General features: G+C 36.6%; 1 protein-coding gene across 3 annotated transcripts in view; it reads right to left on the reverse strand.

Annotated features, from left to right (window-relative positions):
- Positions 1–3428: 3428 nt before the first annotated feature.
- Positions 3429–26605, reverse strand: part of PDE5A (phosphodiesterase 5A) — a 129800-nt gene continuing 106623 nt past the window's right edge. For all 3 annotated transcript variants that reach the window (XM_025385801.1, XM_025385802.1, XM_025385804.1), the window contains exons 15-21: positions 20218–20305; positions 16767–16867; positions 15006–15083; positions 13677–13740; positions 11663–11737; positions 10216–10299; positions 3429–7794 (exon numbers count right to left, since the gene is read on the reverse strand). In XM_025385801.1, the coding sequence (XP_025241586.1) occupies positions 7657–7794; positions 10216–10299; positions 11663–11737; positions 13677–13740; positions 15006–15083; positions 16767–16867; positions 20218–20305 (628 nt within the window). In that variant the 3' untranslated portion in view covers positions 3429–7656. The remainder of the gene's footprint in view (positions 7795–10215; positions 10300–11662; positions 11738–13676; positions 13741–15005; positions 15084–16766; positions 16868–20217; positions 20306–26605) is intronic.

The following is a 26605-nucleotide window of genomic DNA, read 5'->3' on the forward strand; positions in this document are numbered from 1 at the left end:
TCAGTAATTAATGTTACTTAAATCAATACTAAGTGATGTTGGTAATAAAATAATAATATTAAGAACTAATAATATTGTTAAATGACATTAATAATTTTAAGCGTGCATAATCGTATATTTAAAATAATTATCCATAATTAATAATAGTATCCTATTAATAGTATCATTGATAATTATTAAAATCGATCATTGATGTTTAATAATTAATCATATTATTACTCCTAATACCACAGGGGGTGTACAGCTACCTGTGATGTTGTTCCTAATATCCAGGGACGGAGAGCATGATTTTAGTTTTAATATCGCAGTAGGGGTTCACTCACCCTGTGACACTGATCCTAATATCTAGGAGGGTAGAGTATGACATGACTCCCAACATAGCAATGAATGGCCAGCCACCCGGTGATATTGCTCCTAATATTCACGGAAGAAGCGTATGATATTACTCCCAATATCACAAGGAGGGTACAGCTCTTCTGTGATATTGTTCCTAGTATCTGGAGGGGGAGAGGATGATAATAATTCCAGTATCGCAGGCTGTGTTCACCCGCCCTGTGATATTGTTATTAATATCCTGGAAGGGAGAGGATGATATTACTCCCCGTAGAGCAGGAGGCATACACCCAGCTTGGGATATTGTTCCTAATATCCATGGAGGGGAGAGGCTGATATTACTCCCAATATGGCAGGGGGTGTACATCCACCCTGTGATATTCTTCTTAATATTCCAAGGCCGAGAGGTTGATATTACTCCCAGTATCGCAGACACTGTACACCCCCGTGTGATACTCTTCCTGATATCCGGAAGGGGAGAAGATGGTATTAATCCCATATCGCAGGAGGTGAACACTCACTCTGTGATATCTTTCCCAATATGCAGGGAGAGAGAGGATAATATTATTCCCAATATTGTAGAAGATGTACACGCCCCCCCGTGATATTGTCCTTAATATTCCAAGGCACAGAAGACGATGTTACTCCCAATATCACAGAAGGTGTACACCCCCCAGTGATGTTGTTCCCATGATCCAGGAGGGAAGAGGATGATATTACTTTCAATATCGCAGGGGGTGTACATGCCCCTGGTGATACTGTTCCTAATTTCCACCTGGGAGAGGATGATATTACTCCCAATATCACAGGGGTTATAAACACTCCTATATTGTTCCTAATATCCAGGCGGGGAGAGGATGATATTCCTCCCTATATTGCAGAGGGTGTACATCCGTCTTTGATACTGTTTGTAATGTCTAGAGGGGGAGATGATATTACTCACAAAATCGTAAACACGCTGTGTGTCCACTGTGGATCCTAATATCCAGGGAGAGATATTACTCCCCAAGTCGCGGGGGGTGTCCACCCCGCCTGTCACATTGTTTCTTATACCCAAGGAGGAGAGGATGATATCGCTACCAATATTGAAGTGTACACGCCTCCTGTGATATGGTTCCTAATATCCACGTTGGGAGAGGATGATATTACTCTCAATATCACAGGGGTTGTCCATCCCGCCTGTGATATTGTTCCTACTATCCAGAAAAAGAGAGAATGATATTACTCCCAATAGTGCAGGGGTTGTCCCCCACCCACCATGTGATATTGCTCTCAAGAGCTAAAGAAAGAGAAAATAATATTATTCTTTGTACTGCAGGGAGTGTACACCCAACTGTGATATTGTGAGGCACCCCCCGCGATGTGGGGAGAAATAGCCACCCCCTCTTCCCTGCTGGCTATTACGATCCATGGTGGACTCAGCCTGTTTACGATAGTATAATATCATCTGCCCCTCTGGAAATTATGAACTCTTTCACAGACGGGTGTACACCCTCAGTGTGTACACCCTCAGAGGGTGTACACCTGTCTGTATTGGGAGTAATATCATCCTCTTCCTCCCTGAATATTAAGAATAGTATCCCAGCAGTGTTTCTACTCCCTGCGATATTGGGTGTCATATCCTCCTCTCCCACGTGGAAATTAGAAACAATATCACTGGAGGTGTGTACGCCTTCTGTGATATTTAAAGTAATATCATCCCCTTCCCTCCAGGATTATGGGAACAATATCCCTGGGGGGTGTACACTTTGTGCCATATATGTAGTAATATACCCTCGGCCTTGGAACATTATGAAAGACCATCTCACACGGGGGTGTACAACCCTTGCTGCGATATTGGGAATGTGATTATCCTCTTTTGCCCCTGCATATTTGGAAAAGTGTCAGAGTGAGTGTACCCCTCCTGTGATATGGGGATGAATATCCTCTTCTTCTTTTCTGGAAATTAGAAAGAATATCACACGGGGGTTTGCACTTTCTTCGATATCTGGAGTCATGTCATCCTCTCCTGTTTTGAATGCCAAGAACAATATCTCGGGGGGATGTACACCCCTTGCCGTATTGGGAGTAATATTATGCTCTCCCCCTCTTGATATTAGGAACAAAATCCCTGCGTGAGTGTACAGCTCCTACTGTATGGAAAGTCTTACCGTCCTGTCCCTTCCTGGATTTTAGGAACAGTATCACAGGGTGGGTGTACACAGCCTGTGATTTTTTAGCCACTAAAAATCTTTAAAAAAAAAAAAAAGTTTTATTAGTTCTTTATGGTCAGGAAGGAAGATTACTTCTTTAAATATAACTAAAGCTCTGGCACTCTCTAGTGGTTAGAGAATCTAAAATATTGTTCTACAGGAGCTTATACTTTACTTCTTCCTTTAGTTTTATGAATTAGACATAACCTAGGTACACTGCCCCGCATGAAGAAGGCTTGTCTAGTGGCAAAATAATGAAATCAGAAATTCTGCTTTTACTGATGCTTTCACACGTCTAGACTAGAAGCACTGAGATACAGTGGTGTTGGATTCTGTGAAGGCATTTTCTTAGCTATTACCAGATGAACTAAATTAAGAAATTTAACTGTAAAAACTCAGACAAACCAAACCTGCTGGGTGAGGGAATTCCTGTCTCTAATGCTTCCAGATAGCCCATTTGACTTATAAGAGTAGATTTGAGACCTTTATACATTTAAATTCAAAAAGAGAACTAAGGAATAGACCCTTGATTTGCAACTAGACAGATCTGGGCTCAAATCCAGCTCATGCCATTTGGTCAAGTATTTAGCTCCAAGCCTCAGCTCCTCATGTAGCATCAGGCTGGTAATAATCACCCTCCAAAGAGTCATTATTGACTTGAAGTGAGAAGGAGATGGAAAACATAGCCCCCAAACTGGCAGCAAAGAGTATTAATAAAAGGAAGACTATTACTGAGAAGAGTCTAGGCTAAGGAAAGGATTACTTTTCTTCAGCTAATAGGATCACAGGTTAGCTTGATTAAAGTCTCTCAAACTATTGGGCCCATTCTCCCTGCCTAAAATCCAAACTCCCCTATTAATTCCCCACACTTAAAATTCAGAGTCCCCTAATAATCACACAGTATTCATACTGACTTGTTCACTCTTTTTATTTTTACAAAGCATGGCAAAATGAGGAAACCACTGACAGGTGAAGAATCTGCACAACGGAAAACGAGCTTGACCATCTCATGACTTTATACAAGAATCGGAGGTAAGTTGTTCCTTTAAAGTGATTTTGTCATAAAAGAGTCATGTGAAATGACTCTCATGATGGAGGAAAGGAAAGAAATGAAATCAACATTCATGGTTATTTAAAATGACTTAAAAGCTAAGCATAATATACATAGTAACTCCTTTTCCGAGTATAAAAATAGTGCCAGAAACTATATTTGTTCAAATATATTGAAAAGGTATAAGAATACAAATAGATATTAACAGTGGCTAGTGATGCCTCATAAGGTTTTCTTTTCTTAAACTGTAATATAAATTTACATGTTCAACTATTTACATTGCTTTCAACAACATTCATTAAGATATGTTTACACAGGCTTTTAGTAAGTATATGGAATGGTAAAGTGAGCTTTAATACTTTCTTCTTTGCTCTCTATAGTAGAGCAGAAGGGGTCCAAAACCATGCACAATTTAACAGTCCTGAAGAACTGTGTAATCTTTACCTGGCTAGCATATGGAAAAAATAAACTATATACAAGAATACAAAACTCCTAAAGTGTTCTTTAACTATCAACAGGTTAACTAATTCATACTTGCAAGAAGACAGGATGTTTGTTCACTGGTAGATTCTTAGTAAGTTTCAGGTAAAGAAGGTACATAAAATATATGTTATTGGTGAAAATGGAAGTGATGCAGTATACCCCATGTTCTCAGGTTAAATCGGCAGTATCAGAAGCTAAGTCTCTTCTCCAGGACCTCCTTCAGGGACTGTGAGCTCCTTGAGGTCACTGCTCTGTCTCCACAGCTGAGCACAGTACCTAACATGTGGCAGGACTCAATAAAAGGCGGGTCAATGTATTTCTGACACAAAACAATTAAATTGTGCCACCTTATTTTGACTACAGTTATTCATAAGAGAGGATAATGATGACTTTTTTTATCCTCTCATTTTAAATCAATCTTGTAAACAAAAGACAATTGCCTGTGATAGCCTGTTAAGTTTTAGGAGTACAATCTGGTGAAAAACACAGAAAAAAAACTGTAAATCAAATTGGAACAGGTCTGGTATTTGTTTGCTATGCTGAAAATAAAGGCACTTCACTGCTTGGCAAGAATATATCTGTGACTGAACAGTTTTCTCCAAGAATCCAATATTTCCAGTATATTTTCATATACTTTCTTATCTCTAATACTCCTATTAAATGAAACTATTCTTCAAAATTAAAAGACAGTGATGACAACATCATCATCCTGGGTTTGTACCTTGAAGCAATGTACTCAGTGAGCTCTAAATCTCACATTCACTAGTGATCTGCAAGTGAAGCTGAATAAATATATTCTCTTTGTTCAGTCTTGGAAACTCAACATTAGAAATGACACATGGGAATAGATCACCTTCTCTTTACGCTAATATCCCATTTCTGACAGTGGTCTCCACCACCCATTGGGCTTATAAAGTAGCTGCCTTCTGTGACATTTTGCTTGAAGACAAAGGCTTTGCTCAAACATAACTCCTTTAAAAAAAGCATAACTTGTCTAGGCACACAGAGGTTAAGTGACTTACATAAATCCTCCCAGGATTGTGATTGGCACAGTCTAATCTACTGAAAAACATAAGGCCAGGCAATTACATACATATCTTTTAACAAGTTAGTAAAATAGTGGGGTCTTTTCTGGCTAAAAATGGAAATTAAATGGTATCATGTTACTCTCTTATAACTAAACAAACAAAAAATCTAGAACAAGTACTTCTTGCTAGTTATGGGTAATGTAAATATAGAGTAAGGTGAAGGAGGACTATATGTATATTTTTCCAACTTGAGAAGATACTGGAAAGGAAATTAAAAATAATTTCAACCAATTAACCAGCTCTAAAGAAGTATTCTTCTTTGTATGAGCTGAAATATCCAACAATAAAATAAAATAGGCATTGCCCAGCTTCTTTTAATGTCTAAACTAGTAAAGTAAAATAAACATGATTCAAAGGCAGACCAAACCATTCCTAATCTAAATGTATCTTCTTGCTTATTAAAATGACACACATACAAAGCCTCTAAACACGATCTACTATGTCTTCAAAATATTTCTCAGTGACACATACTAGAGGGGACCAAACAAACTACTAAAGTATAAGTACATATTTTAGCATAACTGCTAAATCACAATGTAATAAAAAGGTTTATTAAAGATTGCTATTCTTTAAGCAATTTTTCTATACTAAGGATTTATGTATGCATGCATAAGTATACACCTGTATGTATATATAGCTATTATTTTAGTGATAGTCTGTGTATTTTACATACCAGTGCCACCAAGGGGCAACCTTACAAATTTTATGTGTATGGCAAAAAAATAAAATATCCTGAAAATACAAGTATACAATACATATAGCATTAAACAGTTGGTAACTTCCTAGATTAACCTTTACCAAATACAAAATAACGGCAATACAATGGGGTTTGCTTCTATTTTTTGTGTTTTTTTTTTAACAAGAATGATAAAAATAAAACTGCATTATGTCAAGATATATATACACACTCAGAATTTTAAAAACTTAAGGAACATATTGAATTTTAGGCAAAATTTAGGGGAATTGGGACACAGATGGAAAACACATTTTGGCAAAAGGTCCTTGAGAATGCTGCATTACCATGTCCTTAAGAAATTTTCTATCCAAATTAGTGATAGAAACTCAGAACAAATATCTTTTTTTGTGGGTTGGAGGTAGAAATTAACAAATCAAGCAAATCTCTCCTTTCTACTCTCCCCAAATCCAAACATTCCTGCATATTTGAAATAAATTTTCCCTTCCTAGACCAGTTGCTTAATTCGTTATCTATTTCTCCAATATTGAATAAATGTGTATTTAGGGGCACACATGTAGAATATTAATCTACTTAAATGGGCTCAAATTCTAAGAAAATGTTAACTATACTAAATGTTATGGGAAGAAAATACCATTGAATATGAATTAAGGGCCAGTGTTTAGCATTCACATCCAGAATTCTCTGGATCTCAGTTGACTTGTCCTGTACATCAAAATATGGCAATTTTTCAATCACAATACTGCTAAATGTTATTCAGGCATAAAGTTTCTTACCCACTGTTCCTCAAATTCATTTTTGACCCTAGTATTGGCAATAGCCCTTTGCTATTTATATAATTAAAACTTTTCTTTAAATTTCAATTGACAGGAAAAAGAGTCATTTTGTACTCTCTTATCTATAGTCACGTCTCACTTCAGGTCAATGCTCCAATTGTCACTTTTATTTTGAAAAGAAAGCTCAGAAGGAAAAAAAAAAAAACTCTTAGAGAGATCTTCTGACAGAACATTTTCTTCACTGACAGACATCCAAGGCCATTCCATTTCTAGATCACACTTATCCCTCAATCAAGTCAGTGACTGGATCATCTCCTAAGGTTTCACCTGCTTTGCATCAGGTAGGTGAGATGAAAGTGATTTTATGGGTAGCCTTTAGAAAAATGTACTACACTGAAATGACAAAGTTCTCTCTGGTCTGTTCTCTCACAAAACAGCCAAGTCAATTAAATAATGTTTTCTTTACAATACAGTTTCATAGTACTTTCCGTTTGTTTCAGAGTGCCTTACCTTTTTAAAAAAGACATTGTTGACAAATACAATTATTTCTCCTTAAAATCCACTCAGCCACCATTTTTCACTATCCTGTAAAGCCTTTAAATGTCACAGAATGTATGTTAATTTGCTCCTAACCTACTTTTGAAAAAGGAAAGATTCCAAACAGTCTTGAAAAAATGGTAATTCAGAAAACACAAAAACCAATTATTTAAAATAGTCCCCAAGCAAAAAAACCTCAGTGCAAGAATACTGCTTACACTTTGCAGTACACGAAATATCACAATCAATGCTTTTATCAATGTGCTAACAGTGGATGTTGTTGATCCTTTCAGTTCAGTAGCATAAAACAAATATACAAAAAATATGTAATAGTCCTCTAAAAACATTCATGCTACACTCTCAAAAGTTGTGCAAAAATAAAAATACAGCAGTGGCAAAGTATATACCAAATACAGACACTATACAGACAGTGTGTAAGAAACTAGGCATATTGCAGAACACACCGTCTCTGTAAACTTCAACTCTGCATGAAATAGGCCACTCAGTTCCGCTTGGCCTGGCCGCTTTCCCCATTAATCAGCATCTTCTCCTGCTGTTCTGCAAGGGCCTGCCATTTCTGCCTGTTCTTTCTGCAGCCATCTAGCAAAGGGAAACAATCCTCTGACACGTGGGTCAGGGCCTAAAGAAAAAAAAGAAAGCAAAGAGCTAGAGGGAAGCCAGGAAATAAGCCCTCTCCCACAGGCCTGTTACAAAGGGCCACTCATTTCATGAGCAGACTCACTGCTGAAATTTTCACACGCTGTGTGAGCACATACACAGATCATTTACACATGATTCTTCTAAAACACTACAGATAAGGAGTACATGCTGAGAGACAGAGCAAACACACATTCCAAAATAACATTACTGTGCTAGGGAGGCAGATCTGTGTGGAATCCACTTTTAGGGGAAAAAAGCCATTTTGTTTCTGTGTAGTACAGTTGGCTCTCCCTAAGTGTGACTGCATCAGGAGCTGCTTAGTTTTTGTGTTTTTCTAGGGAATGGTTTCATACAATGTACTTAAATAGGCTTTTATCGAGGATTATATTATAATAAAGATTCATAATTCGGTATGGCATTATTATGTACCAATTATAGTGCCATAAATATTTAGCCACAAGAATGTTCATTTCAGATTGCTTCCTAATAGTGAAACACTTAAAATTACAAATACTCAACAATAGGTTGTTACTAGAAAATCCCCCACAGAATAATAAAAAAAAAGAACCCTCACAGAAACACATTTGATACATAAAATATGATTATAATGACATTATGGATTGCAAAAGGCAATTACTTATTATTAAATGAAAAGTATATGAAAATGTCATAAAGCATATACATTGATATGTTATCTGTAGTTTTCTCTGGGTAGTGGATTGTAACTGGTTTTATTTTCCTTTTTGCTTCTCAGTAATTCTGATTTTTCTTTTTCTTCTTTTTTTTTAGGACAGGTTTCCACTCCCATTGCCCAGGCTGGAGTGCAGTGGTGTGGATTTCAGCTCACTGCAACCCCCTCCTCCCCTACTCAAGCAGTTCTCCTGCCTCAGTCTTCTAAGTGACTGGGACTACAAGCGCATGCCACCACACCTGGTTAATTTTTCTATTTTTTGTAGGGATGGGGTTTCACCATGTTGGCCAGGCTGGCCTCAAACTCCTGAGCTCAAGTGATCCACCTGCCTTGGCCTCCCAAAGTGTGCTGGGATTAGTGGTCTAAGCCACCATGCCCGACCTCTGATTTTTCTATAGTGAGAACATAACTATTTCTGTAATAATGTTAAAAATACATGTCAGTATCACATAGAACTTTCAACAGCAGATTCAAATAAAATGAATACTTGTATACATACATACATACATACATATATATAGTAGAAGGATAACATCTATAATAGGTGATGTGATTACTATGTTGACTGTATTTACAGGGATAGAGAAAAATCAAAAGAGCCATTAGTATTTTTAATGGAGAAACTCTTAATCCAATCAATAAGGAAAGCATCTGTTATGGAAAGAATGAGATGTCCAAGTGTTTGAAACAATGCTCTGAACACACTTCATACTTCTGAGGAAGAACTTTGAACAAAGGAGTAAACAAGTAGAATGCTGAGAAAAATGGGGAGATGACAGTGGCACATGACACCTGTTTTTTTTTTTTTTCCCCCACAGTTCTTTTGGTATCTTTCCTTCCTTTCCCTGTCAGCCACAGTTCTTTATTAAATTCTTTTGATGGCGAGAACCCTGGAGTAGGAGTGAGAACTGGACTGTAGATGCACCTCTCCCACTAACCAACTGTTTGGGACAAATAATCTATCTCATTGGAAGATGAACTTTACAAGTTCAATTACTAAATCTGAAACATCTGGATTAGAAAATTTCTAGGTTTTTTTTTTTTTTCTGGTTTTGACATTCTATGATAACTCCATGATAAATGTTCTTTTTCCAAATAATTAAAACTTACAATAGTTTTCTGTTTAAACTTTCAAAGACAAAGACAACCTCTTCTTTCTGCATCTGAGCCATAAACATCTAAACTAATAAATTAGATGTTTTAGGGAGAATCCATTTGCCTACAATAATCACCCCCACATCCAGAAGCCAAGCCAGCAGATACGTGGAAATGGGAACCTGCAATATTCTACCCACCTCCTTTTAATCCTCAGAAAATTTTTATAACTAGAGTAAAGCCACATTAGGACAATGAGAAAAAGTTGGATTACTTTTCTTTATTTAGGCTAAAATTTAGACTTAAAAAAGAATATGCTAATGCACAGTATATACAGTATTGTTCCTTGAGGGTAATACTGGCACATAATTCTTCTTAGCATCCCCAAATCAATTTGTTGGAGATTAGCACATAGTAGGCACTCAATAGATATTAGTATGTGTTCCTTGTTCAGTACAAACATGTTCATCAGTAAAAGAAACCATACTAGTAATAATTTTATTTCTTGATTTAGAAGCAAAAAATAGGCACCTAATATTAATCTCTTCAATTTACTTTAGGTTCTAATTCATAACAGTCCAAGTTTAGCAAGTCTAGTAGTTTTCATATAAATACCTCATACAGTTGCAAGCAGATGGCGTCTATGAACCCAACTTGCATACTTGGGATTTTGTTTTTCTTCTCCCTGTTCATTAGATCCTGAAAATACAAATACAGACCAAACACACAGATGTGCATTTATTTATTTAGTTAGTTATTACTTTATTATTTTTGGGGATGGAGTCTCACTCTGTTGTCCAGGCTGGAGTGCAGTGGTGCCATCTCAGCTCACTGCAACCTCCACCTCCCGAGTTTAAGCTATTCTCCTGCCTCAGCCTCCTGAGTAGCTGGGATTACAGGTGTGTAGCACCAAGCCTGGCTAATTTTTTATTTTTAGTAGAGATGGGGTTTCACCATGTTGGCTAGGCTGGTCTACAACTCCTGACCTCAAGTGATCTGACTGCTTTGGTCTCCCAAAGTGCTGGCATCACAGGCATGAGCCACTGTGTAGCATTTATTTAAAGAACACAATGAAAGCTGGCTCTAGAAAGGTGAATCAGTGGGTTAGCCTAGGAAGGTCAGATAGGAATTAATCCAAAAAAAAAAAAAAAAAAAAAAAAGAAAAAAAGAAAAGAAAACAGGAAAACTCTTATGTTTCATTTCAAGGAAATTCATTCCAAAAAAACAGAAGTGGGTTGAGAGGAATCTTTACTTGTATTTGAGATCCATACTCTATGTAAAAAGGCAGTATGTATCAAAGACCTTTAAATACTGTTTGCCCTTCAACATGACAACTAGGAATTTATGCTAACAAGATAATGAAGAATGAGGTTTAGTGGTTTATCAGTTCCCTTGGTGTAATGTTTGCAGTGTTCACTATTACAAACAGCACTGTGATAAACATCTATTATAGATGAAACACTGCTGTGAACACATTTCTGAGGAGAACTTTGAACAAAGGAGTAAACAAGTAGAATACTGAGAAAACTGGGGAGACGGTGGTGGCATGACATCTGGTCTTTTTTCCTCCATGTTTCTTTTGGTATCTCTCCTTCGTTTCCCTGTCAGCCACAGCTTCTTTATTACATTCTTTTGATGGCAGGAACCAAGGAGTAGGAGTGAAACATCTATGATGGATGTTTATCACAGTGCTGTTTGTAATAGTGAACATTGCAAACATTACACCAAGGGAAGTAGGTAAATTATGGTTACATATTTCATGTAATCATGATAGTACATAAGAATATTTGTTAAAATGAAAAGTGGTTTATAATACTTAAGCAGAAAAAACAAATTACAAAAAAACAGTGATACAATATGATGACCCCAAGTGTCTTTTTTATGCCTTTTATTGGTTTTGCTTTCTGTAATGAATATGTATAATTCTTCCAATGAGAAAAAAGTTTTAACAAATAAAATCAGAAATTGTGGTCCTAAGGAAAGATGCCATAGGACCATAAAAAGGAGTCTACAACTTTAAAACAATGCATTTGAATTCCTACCAACAAGGTTTCATACTTACAGTGGGTTCTATGTTGAGTTCTTTTCTCTCTCTGTCTCCTTGATCAAAAAATTCACTTGCTACAAGTTCTGCTATCTGAAATAAATAACAGACTCAGTTTTGACAATGAAAAGCATATCATTCTTTAAAACAGAGACTGTGAATGGAGGCCCTGTTAGGAGCTATATATCTCCATTTTATAGCAAAGAAGCAGCAGCTTGATACCTGAAGACAAGTAGTCCACATCCAAAGCATGCTCTCTTGACTATTCCATTATACTCTTTTTCACTTAGGTATCTCTCTCTCTCTTTGGTAGCTTCCAACATTTTTCCCTTTTAATTTTATTTAAAAACGTTTTCTTCCTTCATTTATTTTCCCCCCATAAAACGGTATGTACAAGGGTTTGATTCAGGAGAAAGAAAGGATATAAGAAGACACATTCTTCCCTCTTCTATTCTCTTCCTTGGTTAGAAACAGGCATATAGTCCTGTTTATGATGTGGCAGGAAGGTAAGTAAAGATCACCTAAGTGCTTATGGTGTGTTGGCTTTGGCACATGGAGAATGAGTTTTTGATCTTGTTTTCTCGGCATGTCTGTTTCATGAGATGAGCCTGTAGGAAGAGTTACTAGGCTACCTGACTACGCAGCCCAGAGCCTTGACCAACAGCAGCCTGTCAACAATCCTAAATAGCACATTAAGGACTCAAAATGAAATCCTGAAAAAAAAAAAAAACACAATATATATGTCACTGCATGGACATCCATCACTTTTCTGAGCCTGTATTGCCTCTGCGAAACATTATAGCAGTTACTTAGTTAGAGGGAAGGATTTTTTTCTAGCCTCCTGGTAACAGGCTCCATTCAGAACCTTCTCGACATCTTATATCAATAATTCCTATATCTACAAGCCCCAGAAATCTCTATATTCTACTTGTTAATGTCTATTTAGAGCTGTGGCATAGCCTAGAAGGCTAACCATGAGAAAAGTAATTTTGCTTCTTCTAATTTTCAAAGTCATTAAAGGGATGACCTTAAGAAACAAGCCAGAAGTATAAGTTATATCCCAAATCAAAAAATCTGAAATCTAAAATGCTAGTCCAATGAGCATTTCCTGTAAGTGTCATGTCAGTACTCAAAATGCTTTGAATTTTGGGGCATTTTGGGTTTTTGAATTAGGTATGCTCAACCTATCATACTGAAATGAAAACTTATCAACAGCGATGTTTTTGCTGTGTTAATGTAGATGCTCTCTTTCTTAATATATCTTACAAATATTATGTGCAAATGCATCTTCTAAAAAGAAAAGCCTTTATATGTCCAAATACCGGTTTTTAATACTACTTAAAAATTCCAAAAAAAATTTCCATATTTACTTCAGAAGCTACCTTTAAGAGTAAAAACTTAAAAAAAATTATTTTATTTTAGATTTAGGGGGTGTATGTGCATGTCTGGTATATATGTATATTGTGTATTGGTGGGGACTGGGCTTCTAGTATACCCATTACCCAAATAGTGAACATTGTACCCAACAGGTAGTTTTCCCCCCTTGTTCTCTTCCCACCTTTCCCCCTTTTGGAGTCCCCAGTATCTGTTATTTCCATCTTTATGTCCATGTGTCCCACTGTTTGGCTCCCACTTATAAGTGAGAATGTGCAGTGTCTGATTTTCTGTTTCGAATTAGTTAGTTAGTTCATTAGTTAGTTTCTGTTTCGAATTAGTTAGTTCATTAAGGATAATTGGCTTCCAGCTCCAATCATGTTGCTGCAAAGAACATGACTTGATTTTTTTTATGCCTGCATAGTATTCCATGGTGCATATGTACCACATGTTCTTTATCTAATCAACTGTTGATGGACACTTAGGTTAGTTCCATGACTTTGCTATGATATAATAAATGGTGCTGTGATGAACATATAAGTGTCTTTTTTATATAGTGATTTATTTTTCTTTAGGTAGATACCTAGTAGTGGGATTGCTGGGTAGAATGTTATTTTGACTTTTTAATTATTACTGTTATTGTCACTAAGCAACATACCCGTTGTTGAATAGGCCAGGGTTTTGTAATTGCAGAAAGATCACACGCTGTCATCAGCATTGCTCTGTTATGGAAAAGAGAAATCCAAAACTTCTATTTACTTTTGTGTTATTATATACCCTCAATAAATAGTTACTAATAAAAAAAAGTTAAAACCCTCTAAACAATGGAAATGGCAGTTTATAAAGACCAAAGAAAAAGAAACAGTTTATATGAAAGTCTAACTGATACAGTGAGAACAGAGCATCATTGTTTCAGTTTTCCTTTGAACTTTGGGAATTTGTCCTCAAACTGCCTCATTTAGCTCCAGATTGGCAGACTGAAAAATTACTAACCTTGGGTAAAATCTTGCCTGCTTTTATTATTTTTGTCACCTTAGTATTCCATTCTATATTTCATCACACCGTCACAGTATGACGAAAGTACATTGATTACTAATAATTAACCATTAAAGTATAACATCAGGTATCATACTGATGAAAGTCTTATATCAGAAATCATAGTAGGTCATCCTAATTCACTCCACACACATGCTAACGTCTACATGAAAAGACTTTGAACGATTAATCACATTTTTCAGCCTTTTCCTTTATTGTTTCTCCATGCTGAATTATAGTTAGGAAAGTTTTTTCACTCCTAGGTTATAGAAGAATCCACCTATACTTTTACTCAGTGCTTGTATGATTTAAGTCCCTACATTGAACTCTATGCTTCAGTTGGAATTTAAGTCTGTAGAGTAGATCCAATTTTGTCTTTTTCCATTTGGTTATCTACTCATCTCTCTCTTTCCTCCAGTCACTAGGAATGTTATCTTTATTACATACTATATGTCTTATGCAATTCTAGATTTTCTACTGTGTTCCACTGGTCTTCCACCAATATCAAACTGTTTTCATCATAGAGACTTTATAGTACTGCTTCCATGTATGGACCCTGACTTCACTGCTCTACCTTTTCAGATTTTCTTTAAGAGAAGTAAACATTTTGAAGCTACATCTTACTTCTACAATAATTCCATTTTCAGCACTTCCATTACAATGAATTAGGAAAATGAATAGGGGAAACATATAGCCATATACTGATACTCTACCACATTTTAAAGGTTTTTCTAGAACATAGGAACAATTCATTCCCTTGGATTTGCAAATGCACTTCTTTTCAAGTAAATATTCAAATTTACTCTTTGTACAACCCTCTGGAAAAATCTGACAGGTTTTAAAATCATCATGTTATAACAAATAATTGCAATAAAAACTAACAGTGAGAAGAAATGGTGAGAAAATTAACTGGATAAAAAACTTCGGCTTTAAAGATAGTTAACCTACTTACAAAAACAACTCCTTTTGATGAGGATCTTCCAAATTGAATTGATTTTTTCTTATAAGTTCAAAAAATTCTCCTCGCCTCCTACAACGTTTAAAAAAAATTGCTAGTTATAACAATTACCCGGGCTCTTATCCCTTTGTTCTACAAAGACTCATGGAGTAAATTTTTGGTTAAAAAAAAAACCTCTATTTTTTTCCCATCTTAGAACCCAGTATAAAAATCATCATTTACAAATCTTTAATACCTCACTTTCCCCCTTCTATCATTTGCTTTCGATGAAACATTAAATCTCACCTAATTTTTAACTATAGATCACAAATAGTGGTAATTTCAATTCTTGAATATTTGTTATTTTAAGAAAAATGAAACAGTATGAGTTAAAAATTTGATGCTGAGAATGATTTCAGATATTTTAAGTGTATGGCATAATCTATAGGTTTCAGTTTAACTATCATTTATTTCATGATAGAGGATAAAAAATATATAAAGTTGTGAAGTGCTTCTGAAGTAAATAAAGACTAGGTAAAGTTTAAAATAATATTTGTTATTTTTCAGTGAATATAATAATATTCGGTGTACAGTGAATACCTCTTGCGTGCCCAGTATTGTTAAGCATTTTGAGAAGGCATAAGACAAAAATTTTTCTTTTTGCAGTGTTTAATATCTACCTGGAGACACAAGACTCAAGAAAAACTTAGGTAATAAAACTGATAGTGTATGACTATAAAAAATGAAAAGCAGATTTCATAAGGATTCAAAGGAGAGACCCATGTGGCCTGTAAAGGTTGGAAAGGTATTGTGGTTACAGGTATTTTTCAAATTCTTGGTAATTTGATGATCCTTATTCTGCAATTATTTCTAATAAACTGAATTTATATATATATATCAATATATACTATTGATATATATATATCAGTTATACTATTGATATATATTATTTTGTCTTAACCTCAAAATGCTCTAAAAACCAATTAAGTAGGCACATACAGTTACTTCTAGATGTATAACAGTAGATATCTGGCAGATGTTTTTGTGTGTTTATTCTATTTGGTTTTTACTTCTCCTAAGAGTGACTACAACCATAAACGTGAATCCCTTACAGAAGAAGAGAGACTCCTGTTACAAGGAAATCCTGAGTGTGATTCCCTGACTCCCCTCATTCCTACACATGCATCAAAGATCTCAGCTAGGAGTTGGAAACTTATGATTGCTCAAATGCACGAAAGTATTTTCTAGCTTTTAGAAAGGCAGTTTAATCATGAATATGCATAATCACAGAGACGACTCTAATGTATACTCTTATTTTAGAATCAACAACTTCAAAGTTCTACATAAATATTCTTCTGCCAAAATCAAATGAAAAGAAACAAGAGTTACTTGCTTGGCAGTAACTCCTTTTCCTGCCCAACTAAGCTTGAACAACGGTATAAAGGAGTCATGAAATGGTCAGAAGTTGTGGGGAGCAAGGGAAAGGAGGAAAAGCAAATGACATATAATCTTGGGACAACATGGCTTGGAATGACTGACCTTGAGATGGCTAGTAGATTTGTATATAGTTTCAGAGACACAGCGGTAGATAAACATCAGAAATAATAGGTATTCTTAATTTCCAGCAGTAAGTAAGCCAAAGGAGTAGACTTTTCTGGCTACCCTTTAAGAAACTGCTCCATAGTCTGATAAGCAGTTTTGCCAGGACATTTGTGTTTTGAAATTTCTCAGAAAGACTTCGAAGACCTATTTCTCCGGTTATTTCTTAAAACTTACTTAATGTACAGTGCTAGGTCTGTAGCTAAAATAGCTTGCTTGATTATTTTCAATGTGGTCTTATATTCTTCAATGGAGAGGCCACTGAGAATCTGATTGCCCTTTATAAAAAAAGAAAACCAACATTAGCACCCTGGAAAGCTGCAGACAAGAACAAAATCTGCAAACACATTCACATATCTTAAACACATGCCCAGTATTCTAAACTCATGAATGTGGAGGGCATACTTAAATACCATGAAATAATGTTTCCCCTCTATGTTCCCACCCCACCCCTCTGTCATACATGTAAACTGCTTCATGATGCTTCATCTGCCTACATACGCATGTTTTTCCCACTTTTATACTCCTTAAGCCTTAGTCCAGACTTAAAATCTAAAGCTATTCTTTTCTATAGGGCAGACTAATTGCTATAATTTAACAGCAAGTAAAACTTTGAAAAAAATCAAAGCCATATTAATGGATATGAAGAATGAAGTGGTAAAATTTTTAAACAATGGATTATGAAAAAAGTCACTTCTCTATGGCATTTTAAATAAATCCAATAACATTTCTGGTGCAAATTTATATAATTTTAACTTGGTCAGTTACGGTAACAGTGCATATTCCTTAGGAACATCTTAATATAGATGGGTAAAGGGCATGAGCCAAAGGGTGCTTACTGGTCAGTGGAGAAAGAAAGCATGGGTTGAAACATCTATAAGGAATATTTAAAAGGTAGCTAATCCATGTGCAAATCACTCAAAGTTTTCACTATGTAACCATTTTTTATTTCTTGTCTGTAATTTAAAGCATAGTGGTTCTCTAATCTTGAACTAAGTAAAATACATAGACCAGGCACTCATAATACAATCAAAACAACATCTCTAAGTTGAGTCAGATATGCTTCCTGTATCTTAGGGCCAAGAAAAAACCCAGATGGTTAGGAAAGAGATCTGAAGGCAGAGGATTTGTTATGAAGACAGGGGAACTTCTGGGTATGTTAGGCTGAGGCCAAAACACATTGGTTAGAGGATAACTAGATGCTGAAACTGGATCTAATTAATGACAATAATCTATTATTACAACCATAAACATTATTTTAAATACTAAATCATTTTAGATTCTAAACAGAAAATTATTCAGAAAATACCTTCTGATACTTATTTTAAGATAAAACAATTTCAAGCGGAAGATGAAATGTCTTTTGGTGCTATATTTTTACTTTTTACTCCCAAAGGCTGAGGATATAATTTCTTGTGTAATTTTGCTTACAAAGATAGAATATATAGATAGGTCTTATAATTTGAGCCAGCCATATAGATAACCAGATTCCTTACATATTAAGCAACAACATATTACATAATAAGTTACATAGTAACAGGTCAGTTGATAGGAATACTGTAAAATATGCTTTTAAAAAAGTTAGCATATTTTCTTTCTTTGGAGCTAAATTTGTAATGGGATATTGAAATGAAAGTTTTAGTGGAAACACACAGATAGCAAAAGTACAGATATTCCTACTATAACATGACATATACATTCCTGAGAAATTTCAGTTCTGAAAAACTGTACACTAAAAATAACATGGATTGTGCAAAAAAAAATGGTATTGGGAAAGACCACTCAAAACCTATGCAACTTTGTAACCAGAGCACAAACCAAACCAAGAATTGGTTCCTCTGGAAGTAACTTGGACGGGCCAGTTTGGCTGGTCTGGAGGCTGTCTCTGAGGACATTAAAGATGGACAAAAACAATCAAGTAGAAATGCTGGTTTGTGGGGGTCCTGTGATCATGCATATAGAATTGATCATTGAGACAGTAAGTCTGCTATTAAGGTGGGCATTGAAAGAAGAGCAAGCTCCCGAGAGGCTACAGCAGTCCAAAGCGAGGGAGAGAGCCTCAGGTGCAAGTGCTCATTTTTAATATTCCTAAGAAAGAATGGAAAGGGCTGCATATGCAGGAGCCAAGGGGAGGGCTTTTTTCTTTCTTGCTGAAGGTCAGAATTCAACTTCTATAATTCTGGCACCTCTTACCCCAGGGAGGTTGTGTATGAAATGATAGAATGTCTATGGTATACTGATACCATCCTTCTACCTCCCAATCACACATGATATAATTCATACTAAACAATCACATGTGGTAGAAAAACAATCTGTACTAGACCATATACAGACTTTATAAGGAGGGTGCCAAAACAGGCTACATAACTTTTAACTCTTCCCCCACACTGAGGTGTTGAGGGAGGCATGAGAGTGAGTTCCCCTTTACCTCAGGTAAGAGAGAGGGGCGTGGAGTTCCTGTGTATGTCTCCTATCATTTAGTGGGTGGAGGTGGGGCTAGAGTAGACTTGTGTCTGACTCTTGTCTTAAAAGGTGCAAGACACTCATCTCAGCACCAGTCTGTTAAGAATGTTTTAACATATTCTCCCTTCCCATTCTCCAAGTATGAAGGGGTAAGAAACTTACATGGAGGTTGGGGAGAGAGGAAGGAGTCAGAAGAAACACAAGGTAGGGAATGGGAGAAGCCTACCAGTGCAGTAACAGAAAAGGTGAAACGTTAAATCAGGTTCAAAATTTGGACTGCTACCCAGGAGTACACATTTTGGCTTCTGAGTTGAGAACTCTATACTATATATTGGGACCTAAAGTAACTAGAGGGTTTTTACTTATAAAATCGTGACCAGAAAAGTGATGGGAATCCCTGAATTTTTTTCCAGGGCTCAGGAAAGAACTAGCCCCACTGAGTAAACTTAGTGATATTGGGGTAAAACTGTTTTAAGATTATATGTCATGCATTGTGTATGTTCAATGTAATAGTTAAAACTTTCATTTTTTCATATTATTAAGGTAATACCTACACACAGCAGATAATGTAAATAATGAACAATCACCCCTCCCCCCCAAAAAAATGAACAATTTCATTACACCAGCACAGCCATTGTTAATATCCTGGTGCATATTAAATTAATCTTGTTTTCCTTAACATAAGTATGTTTAGCATAGCATAGCATATGCTTTCTTATGTTGATAAATATTCATTTCACCAAGTAGTTAAGTAGCTTTATTCTTTAATAAAATTGTTTCTTAGTAACTGGAAGTTTCAGTAAAAAGAAGAAAAGGTATTGCTTTGTGAAAACAAATGCTTGAGCTATAGAAACCACTTCATTTCAAAAAAGCAGAATTAACTGAGAGCCACAAAATACACATTTTTGTTTGTTTCTAATTTGGAATAGCCACATAGAGTAGAATAACCAAATTTCCCTTATCAGGCAACATGTAGACAGTTCTGGTTGTCTAGAGAAGTGAGGCTGTGAGGATCTCAAATGTTTTGGCTTTGCCTTCCTTACCCAAAAAGGAATAAAGTATGTGCAAGAATTTATGATGCTGGGAATAAATCCAAGAACTAAAAATAAAACTGAATTTATAAAGCTCTCTTTTAAAATTCCACAACAATAAATTAGGTACTTACTGGACTATTAAGAATCATCAGGCACTGGTCAAAATGATGGTGCTCCATGATTGAATGGCAGTAGAGCTGGGCAAGTGGATGTTCACTTCTGAAAATATTTTGTTGAAGAAAGGATAAAAGATCAGTTTCCTTAATGTGCCAGTTTTTCAGTACATTTTTATTACTGTTTAACTAAAAGAGAGACTACTTCACAAAATTAATCAATAATTTTCCCTCCTTTCCTGAGAAAAGAGTGAGGTAATCTCTGGGAAACAAATACCAAGAGTCAAATTGTTTTCAAATATCAATGGAACCATCGCCAGTGCAAAGTATGAACAATTTCATTGGTCTTAATACTGATTAAAATAGAAGGAAGGAGTAAGGACCAAAAAATTAATACCTCCAAACATGGAAAAAAAAAACCCACTGAAATAGTTGTACCAATTATATTTTTCAATTTCAAAGCTGCAATTGATATAAAATCTGAAACAAATTCACATTAGCTTTTCCTCTGAAATAATGCTCAGGCTGAAGGTCAGCTTATTCATGTGTGCCTGCAAATAAGAAAAGGACTGACTGAGATGGAATTAACTGAGGTATGACTGATGAAAGGCAAGAAAAAGAAGGATACTCAGGGCACATGCTCCCTTGGAAGGAAGGAAGGAGACGGCTGAGTTGGAAAGTTCCCCATGTGGGATCCAGGTCATTTTAGTGCAGAATATCCTGCTAGTTCTGCTAATTGAACTTGGTGAAGCAGTAGAGACCCTTTGGCTGAATGAAGAGAAAGGAAATGACATTATACTCAGTTCATTATATGAACTGAGACAGTCACAAATAAAGCTTTAAAGCACGACAAGCACAATCCTCCACCTCATGTTTCTCAGGACCCTTCACATGTGAATATTAAGCATAGGTTTCACTATTTCTTCATAAGAAAAAGACGAAATTTCTGAAAACCTCTGTTCATAAAATTTATAGGAAAGGGCTTTGTGAATTGTAAAGCTCCACATACAAGTGGTGGATAATACAACTGATGTGTTATTTCTCCCTATTACTATCTGAATGGTTATTTTACTTTGCATTTAATTTGTTGAAGATAGAGAAGCTACCTAAGACTGAAAAAATGTAATGTGGGGGAAAAATGGGTAAAGTAAGAGAGACCTGAGGGAAAACGAAAACAGTAAAGTGAAAATAAAGGTAAGAGGACAGATAATCCCATCTATTCTTATTGTTTAAAGTGTTGTCTATATTGCTAATTTATCAATGTTACTGTTGTCCTAACCTTTCTCAAATTAATTCTTGCCCTTCTTGTCTTCTTTGCTCCTTCCATATTTAGTCAGTTGGACTATGGATCAGGTACTGTGCATAGCACTGGAAAATGGGATGACAATGAACAGAGTAACACGAGTAGATTTCTGAAAAAGGATGAACTTACTGGAAACAGATATTGTGTATGTATCAAGACTACTGGGAGTTAGGAGACTACTGGGAAACATCTAGGAATCTAAGTAAGAGAGAGCCTGGATTAGAGTGGCAGCAGCCCAAAGGAAGAGAAGCAGACATCTGAGAGCTGTTTCAGAGTAGATCAGATAGGAACTGGTAATGACTTCTGACTAGGAGTGGGATGAGGCAGATGAGGGGATGAGGGGGAAAAGAGAAAAAGTATGAATGTTAAAGTCTCTGCCTTGGGATGCTGACCTCATTTACTGACATAGGAAAAGGGAGAAGATGATCAAAGATGGAGGATGAAGCAGGGGAAGCTGACTAGCTGAATGTTGGATCTGTTCATTTTAAGGTGCCTGAAATAGACCCAAAAGGATATAAATGTCTGAACTTAGTCTGGGCTGGTGATATAGATTTGGAATGCACCAACATGCAGATGGTAATCCTGGCATGCGAGTAGATGAGATCATCCAGGAAGATGGCCTATAATGAGAGCCTATAACATGTCAGGTAGTGTGCTTTAGTTTTTTTTAGTTTATTATATTTAATTTTTACAATAACTCTGGGCAGGGCATTCCCATTTACCACATCAAAACCCTCAATCCCACCTCTTACTCATCCCCTGATGTAGTGTCCAGTTTCATGCACGCTTTAACAGACTTCATGCAAGTACCAATTAGAATGCCCCAGCCTACCTGTAATACCTCTCACTTCTGCCTTAGAGCTTTCTGACCCCACAGCTGGTGCCCAAAGGAATTTTCTCTGCACTCATATTTGTTCAACTTGAAAGTGTAAAAGAGTGAAGGCCTGCGGACCACCTTGGACCAGTGGGGTACACAGACCTAGGTACAACTGCCTTTGTCTTGCCAGTCAACAGTTCTGGGTCTTATTTCATAAGACTACTCCAAAGTGCCTGGGAAGACTAAGACCCAGTATGGGTGGACATCTGGATAACTCATCCCCTCTACTGCCTTGCCTTTCTTCCCTGCTTCCTTCCCAGTCCCGCATTCCTGCTCCCTGGGGTCATATTCACAAATAAGCTATATGCACACTGACTTTCATCTCAGGTTGTGCCTCAAGGGTAACCTCGGCTGAGACCTCTCTAAAGTTGCCATCTTTTTGCTTTCTAGACAATCAAAGGCTCAGTGAAAAATAATGTGCTCAAGGTTGATATAAATGGTAGAGCTGGCATTCAAGTACATCCTCTTCAACACATCACATGGTCTTAGGATACCAAAGTACTTTAAAGGCACATAGTATCCACTCATTGACCTACTTAGGAGCTGGACTACGAAATGCTATTAGGTGGATATAACACAAACAAGTTAGAACTTCAAACACACATTACATTTTTAGATGACACAGAAGGGACTGTTTCACATTAGAGAAAATTCTTGGCTTGTGAGATAGATGAATGCAAACTGTGTTTGTCTTTACTTAGATTCTAAAAATACAGATTTATGAATCAATAACAGAGTGACAAATGCCCCGAATTTCCTGTATATAAAAACATTCATGGAAATCAGTGTATTCTATATCTGTTGCATTTTCCTCTTTCAAACACAAGGCTATGTGGCTTCTTTAAGGTTGCAACAGAAGGACCCATTTAAACCACTACTGCTACAGAATTTTGTTCCCACGCTGCTGTCAGTGAGCCCTAATGGACCAGCACACTCACTTTGCATTTTCCTCTGTCCTGCACAGTTGTTGGTCTATCTCTGACAGTAGTATTAAGATGCCCAATGCAGAAATCAGACCAATATTTTAGAAATAGGAAGCCTTAGAAATCTACAGAAAAGGAAAGCCCCATGGGGGTGTGGAACTATATTGCCACCCCAGTCTGCTTATGTCACAAAGGACTAACAACGTCCTTGGTTCTGCTTCTCAGCCGTATATATTACTCTGGGCTCAAATCTCTAACAATCTCTTTGTAACCTTCAATCCCATTTAGTTCTTTACTTTATCATTTCTCTTCAAATCATCACGATCGCCTTCTTCTCCCAATCAACAATCATATTCAATGACATAGATATTCATAATGATGATTCATTTCACGTTTTGACCTCAGAGTTCTCTGACCTCCTTGACACTACTGATGATCTCTTTGCACATAATGATGGACAGGGCTCTGCTTCTTTGTTCCACAGCTACTAGGTTCTACTGGGCACAGTATTTTTGCCACTTCCTTTATTGACCACAGGACAAAGCAAGATCTTAAACTCCTATCTGTTGCTAAGAACATTCCCCTGTGAAAATAGCTAAGACCTGTAGAGCATTTAACATGTGCCAGGAAATATTCTAAGCACTTTACATCTATTTACACCCCTTTAATCCTGATGAAAATCCAAGAAGATAGGTATTTTCATTATTCTATTACACATAGAATAGACATAGAGAAGTTTAATGGCTTGCACAAGGTCACAAAGTGAGAGGAGAAGCCAAGATTTGAAGCCGGGCATCTGGCTCAAGTTGGCTCTTAACTACCATAACCATCACAGCCACTGCTTGGTGGTATAAGGACTAAATAAACTAATAAATAAAGAGTGCAAAAATGTTTCAAATGCCATAAGGCCTATATAAAGTTTTAGCTTCTATTATTAGTATTTACTACTGACATAGGTCTAATTGAATGGAACTTTCACTTTATTCATAGTCAGATCTCCAGGCTCTCAAGATCTCCAACCTGACCAGGGATCATCTCATTCATGGATAAAATGGACTTCACCCAGCTTGAACTTCATACATGATTTTATGCTAGTGTAGTGCCCTTTAAAGTCTCTCAGATCCTGCTGACCCTCTACTCCCACTGCCAGACCATGACTTCAGCTCACTTCTGTCCTCTATTAGAGCAGAGAAGACAGTCATGGCATAGAATAAGTTCTCCTAGGACAAATATACACAAATCTCCTTGTGGCCAGCAGGAGACCTTTTCCCCCTGATTTTACTGTATCTCTAACCTTGAAAAAAACACATCCGTTTGATCATTTTACCACTTCTAACTACCACCCTATTTATTATCTTCTACTCGACTTATTGCCAAAACTCCCCTAATCTCCATTCTTGTCATCTCTCTCTCTCAGTGCACACATATACATTTTCCCAGCTCTTTCATTTTCATCAATGGCACCATCACTGTTCCAATTTCTTGGACCAGAAGTCGTAACTCCTTCCCTCATGCTTATATATAACTAGCTGCTTATTATTAAATTAAAAAACTTTCTTTTTCTCCTTCATCCTCTTCCTCTCTCTAGCCCATATGTGATTTTTCAGTTTATATCTGACTTGCTGTAACAGCTTTCTAGTTGAGCTCTGTGGTTCTAATTTCTACCCATTCACCTTGTAGCTTACATTCAGATTTCTTTCCTAAAACCGTGTGCTTATTACACACTGTAGTGGCTCCTTTTTCCCACCCATATCAAATCTATAATGCACTGCTTAGTTTTATAACCCTGCCTCAGAAAGTTTCCGTTTGTTCATTCTCTTCTTTTTCATTCCTAATCAATGTGAACCTTCTAACTCTAGTCAAGCTAGCCATCACCACTGTTCCAAGAAAGTGCTTACCTCATGGTGCTCCTGAAATATATTTATCCTTTCTCCTTCCTAAATCCTACCCATATTTTAAGACCAAGTTTAAGTCTCATTTCCGGCATTAACAATGGAGTTGTACTACATCTGACTGGACCAGTCTTCTCTGCTGAACACTTACAGTCCTGCTCTACATAACTCAGGACTAGAAACGTTCTTGTAGTGATCACTATTACTTCGTGAGACTATGACAATTCCTTAATGGAAAGAATCACATTTTATACTTCTATCACTCTCTTTCCGCCTTGCAAAGGGCAAACACCCTAATATAATAATTATTCATTATCTATCTGCCTAGAATATAACATAATTTCACTGCATTATTTTATCAACACCAAAACTTGAATCTAATTAAATAAATGCATCTACAACAGTCTTCTTATATTGAATGCAGGCCTAATGCAGGTAATTTCTCTACATAACCCAAACGCTACAATTGTGTTTTCTCTAGTGGTTGTCTGCACTTCAGCCATTTTGTTCCTATTACTGCCTATTTTTAAAATAAGAATTCAGTATCTATCTGAGATCATTCTTTTTTTTTTTTTTTTTTGAGATGGAGTCTCGCTGTGTTGCCCAGGCTGGAGTCAGTGGTGAGATCACAGCTCACTGCAACCTCTGCCTCCTGGGTTCAAGCAATTCTCCTGCCTCAGCCTTCTGAGTAGCTGGGATTACAGGAACCCACCACCATGTCTGGCTAATTTTTTTGTATTTTTAGTAGAGATGGGGTTTCACCATACTGGCTAGGCTGGTCTCGAACTCCTCACCTCGTGATCTGCCTGCCTCGGCCTCCCAAAGTGCTGGGATTACGAGTGTGAGCCACCGTGCCTGGCCCTCATTCTTTTCTTGCTTCACCCAAGTGGGAGAAGTAAGCGTGAGCAGTGAACTCTTCCCTCACATATGCCACTGGCGTGCCTGTAGAACTCCTCTACAATGGTAGTTTCCTAATCAAAGAAGCCTTCAAATAATCAAATGACGACTCAAGGGGCAACTTTCTATTGAAGAAATATCTTCTTTCAAGGTAATTTCAGGGTAATTTTCTGAAAAGATGTTCAAGAATGAATAAGGACAACCTCAGTTTCAAACTTTGCTACCACATGACCATTTTTTCTTTTTTTGATAAGTTACTTTCATCTCTGTGCATTGTTTTATTGTTTTGATTTTCTCTAAATATTAGTTTGAAAATCTGATGAGGGCTGGACACAGTATACGTTTTTAGAAGATATTTACATGGGAATATTTACGGTACTCATACTCTCCTGAGTCCCCTGCCTAAGAAAATTCTACTTTAAGTATCACTCATTTACCAGCAAGGAAAGAAAAAAAGAGAAATCCCTGGAAAATTCTTGGTTTCCTCTACTGAAACCACAGGGATGTAGGAAGA

The sequence above is a fragment of the Theropithecus gelada genome, chromosome 5 (genome assembly GCF_003255815.1).
Source record: "Theropithecus gelada isolate Dixy chromosome 5, Tgel_1.0, whole genome shotgun sequence".
Lineage (NCBI taxonomy): Eukaryota > Metazoa > Chordata > Mammalia > Primates > Cercopithecidae > Theropithecus > Theropithecus gelada.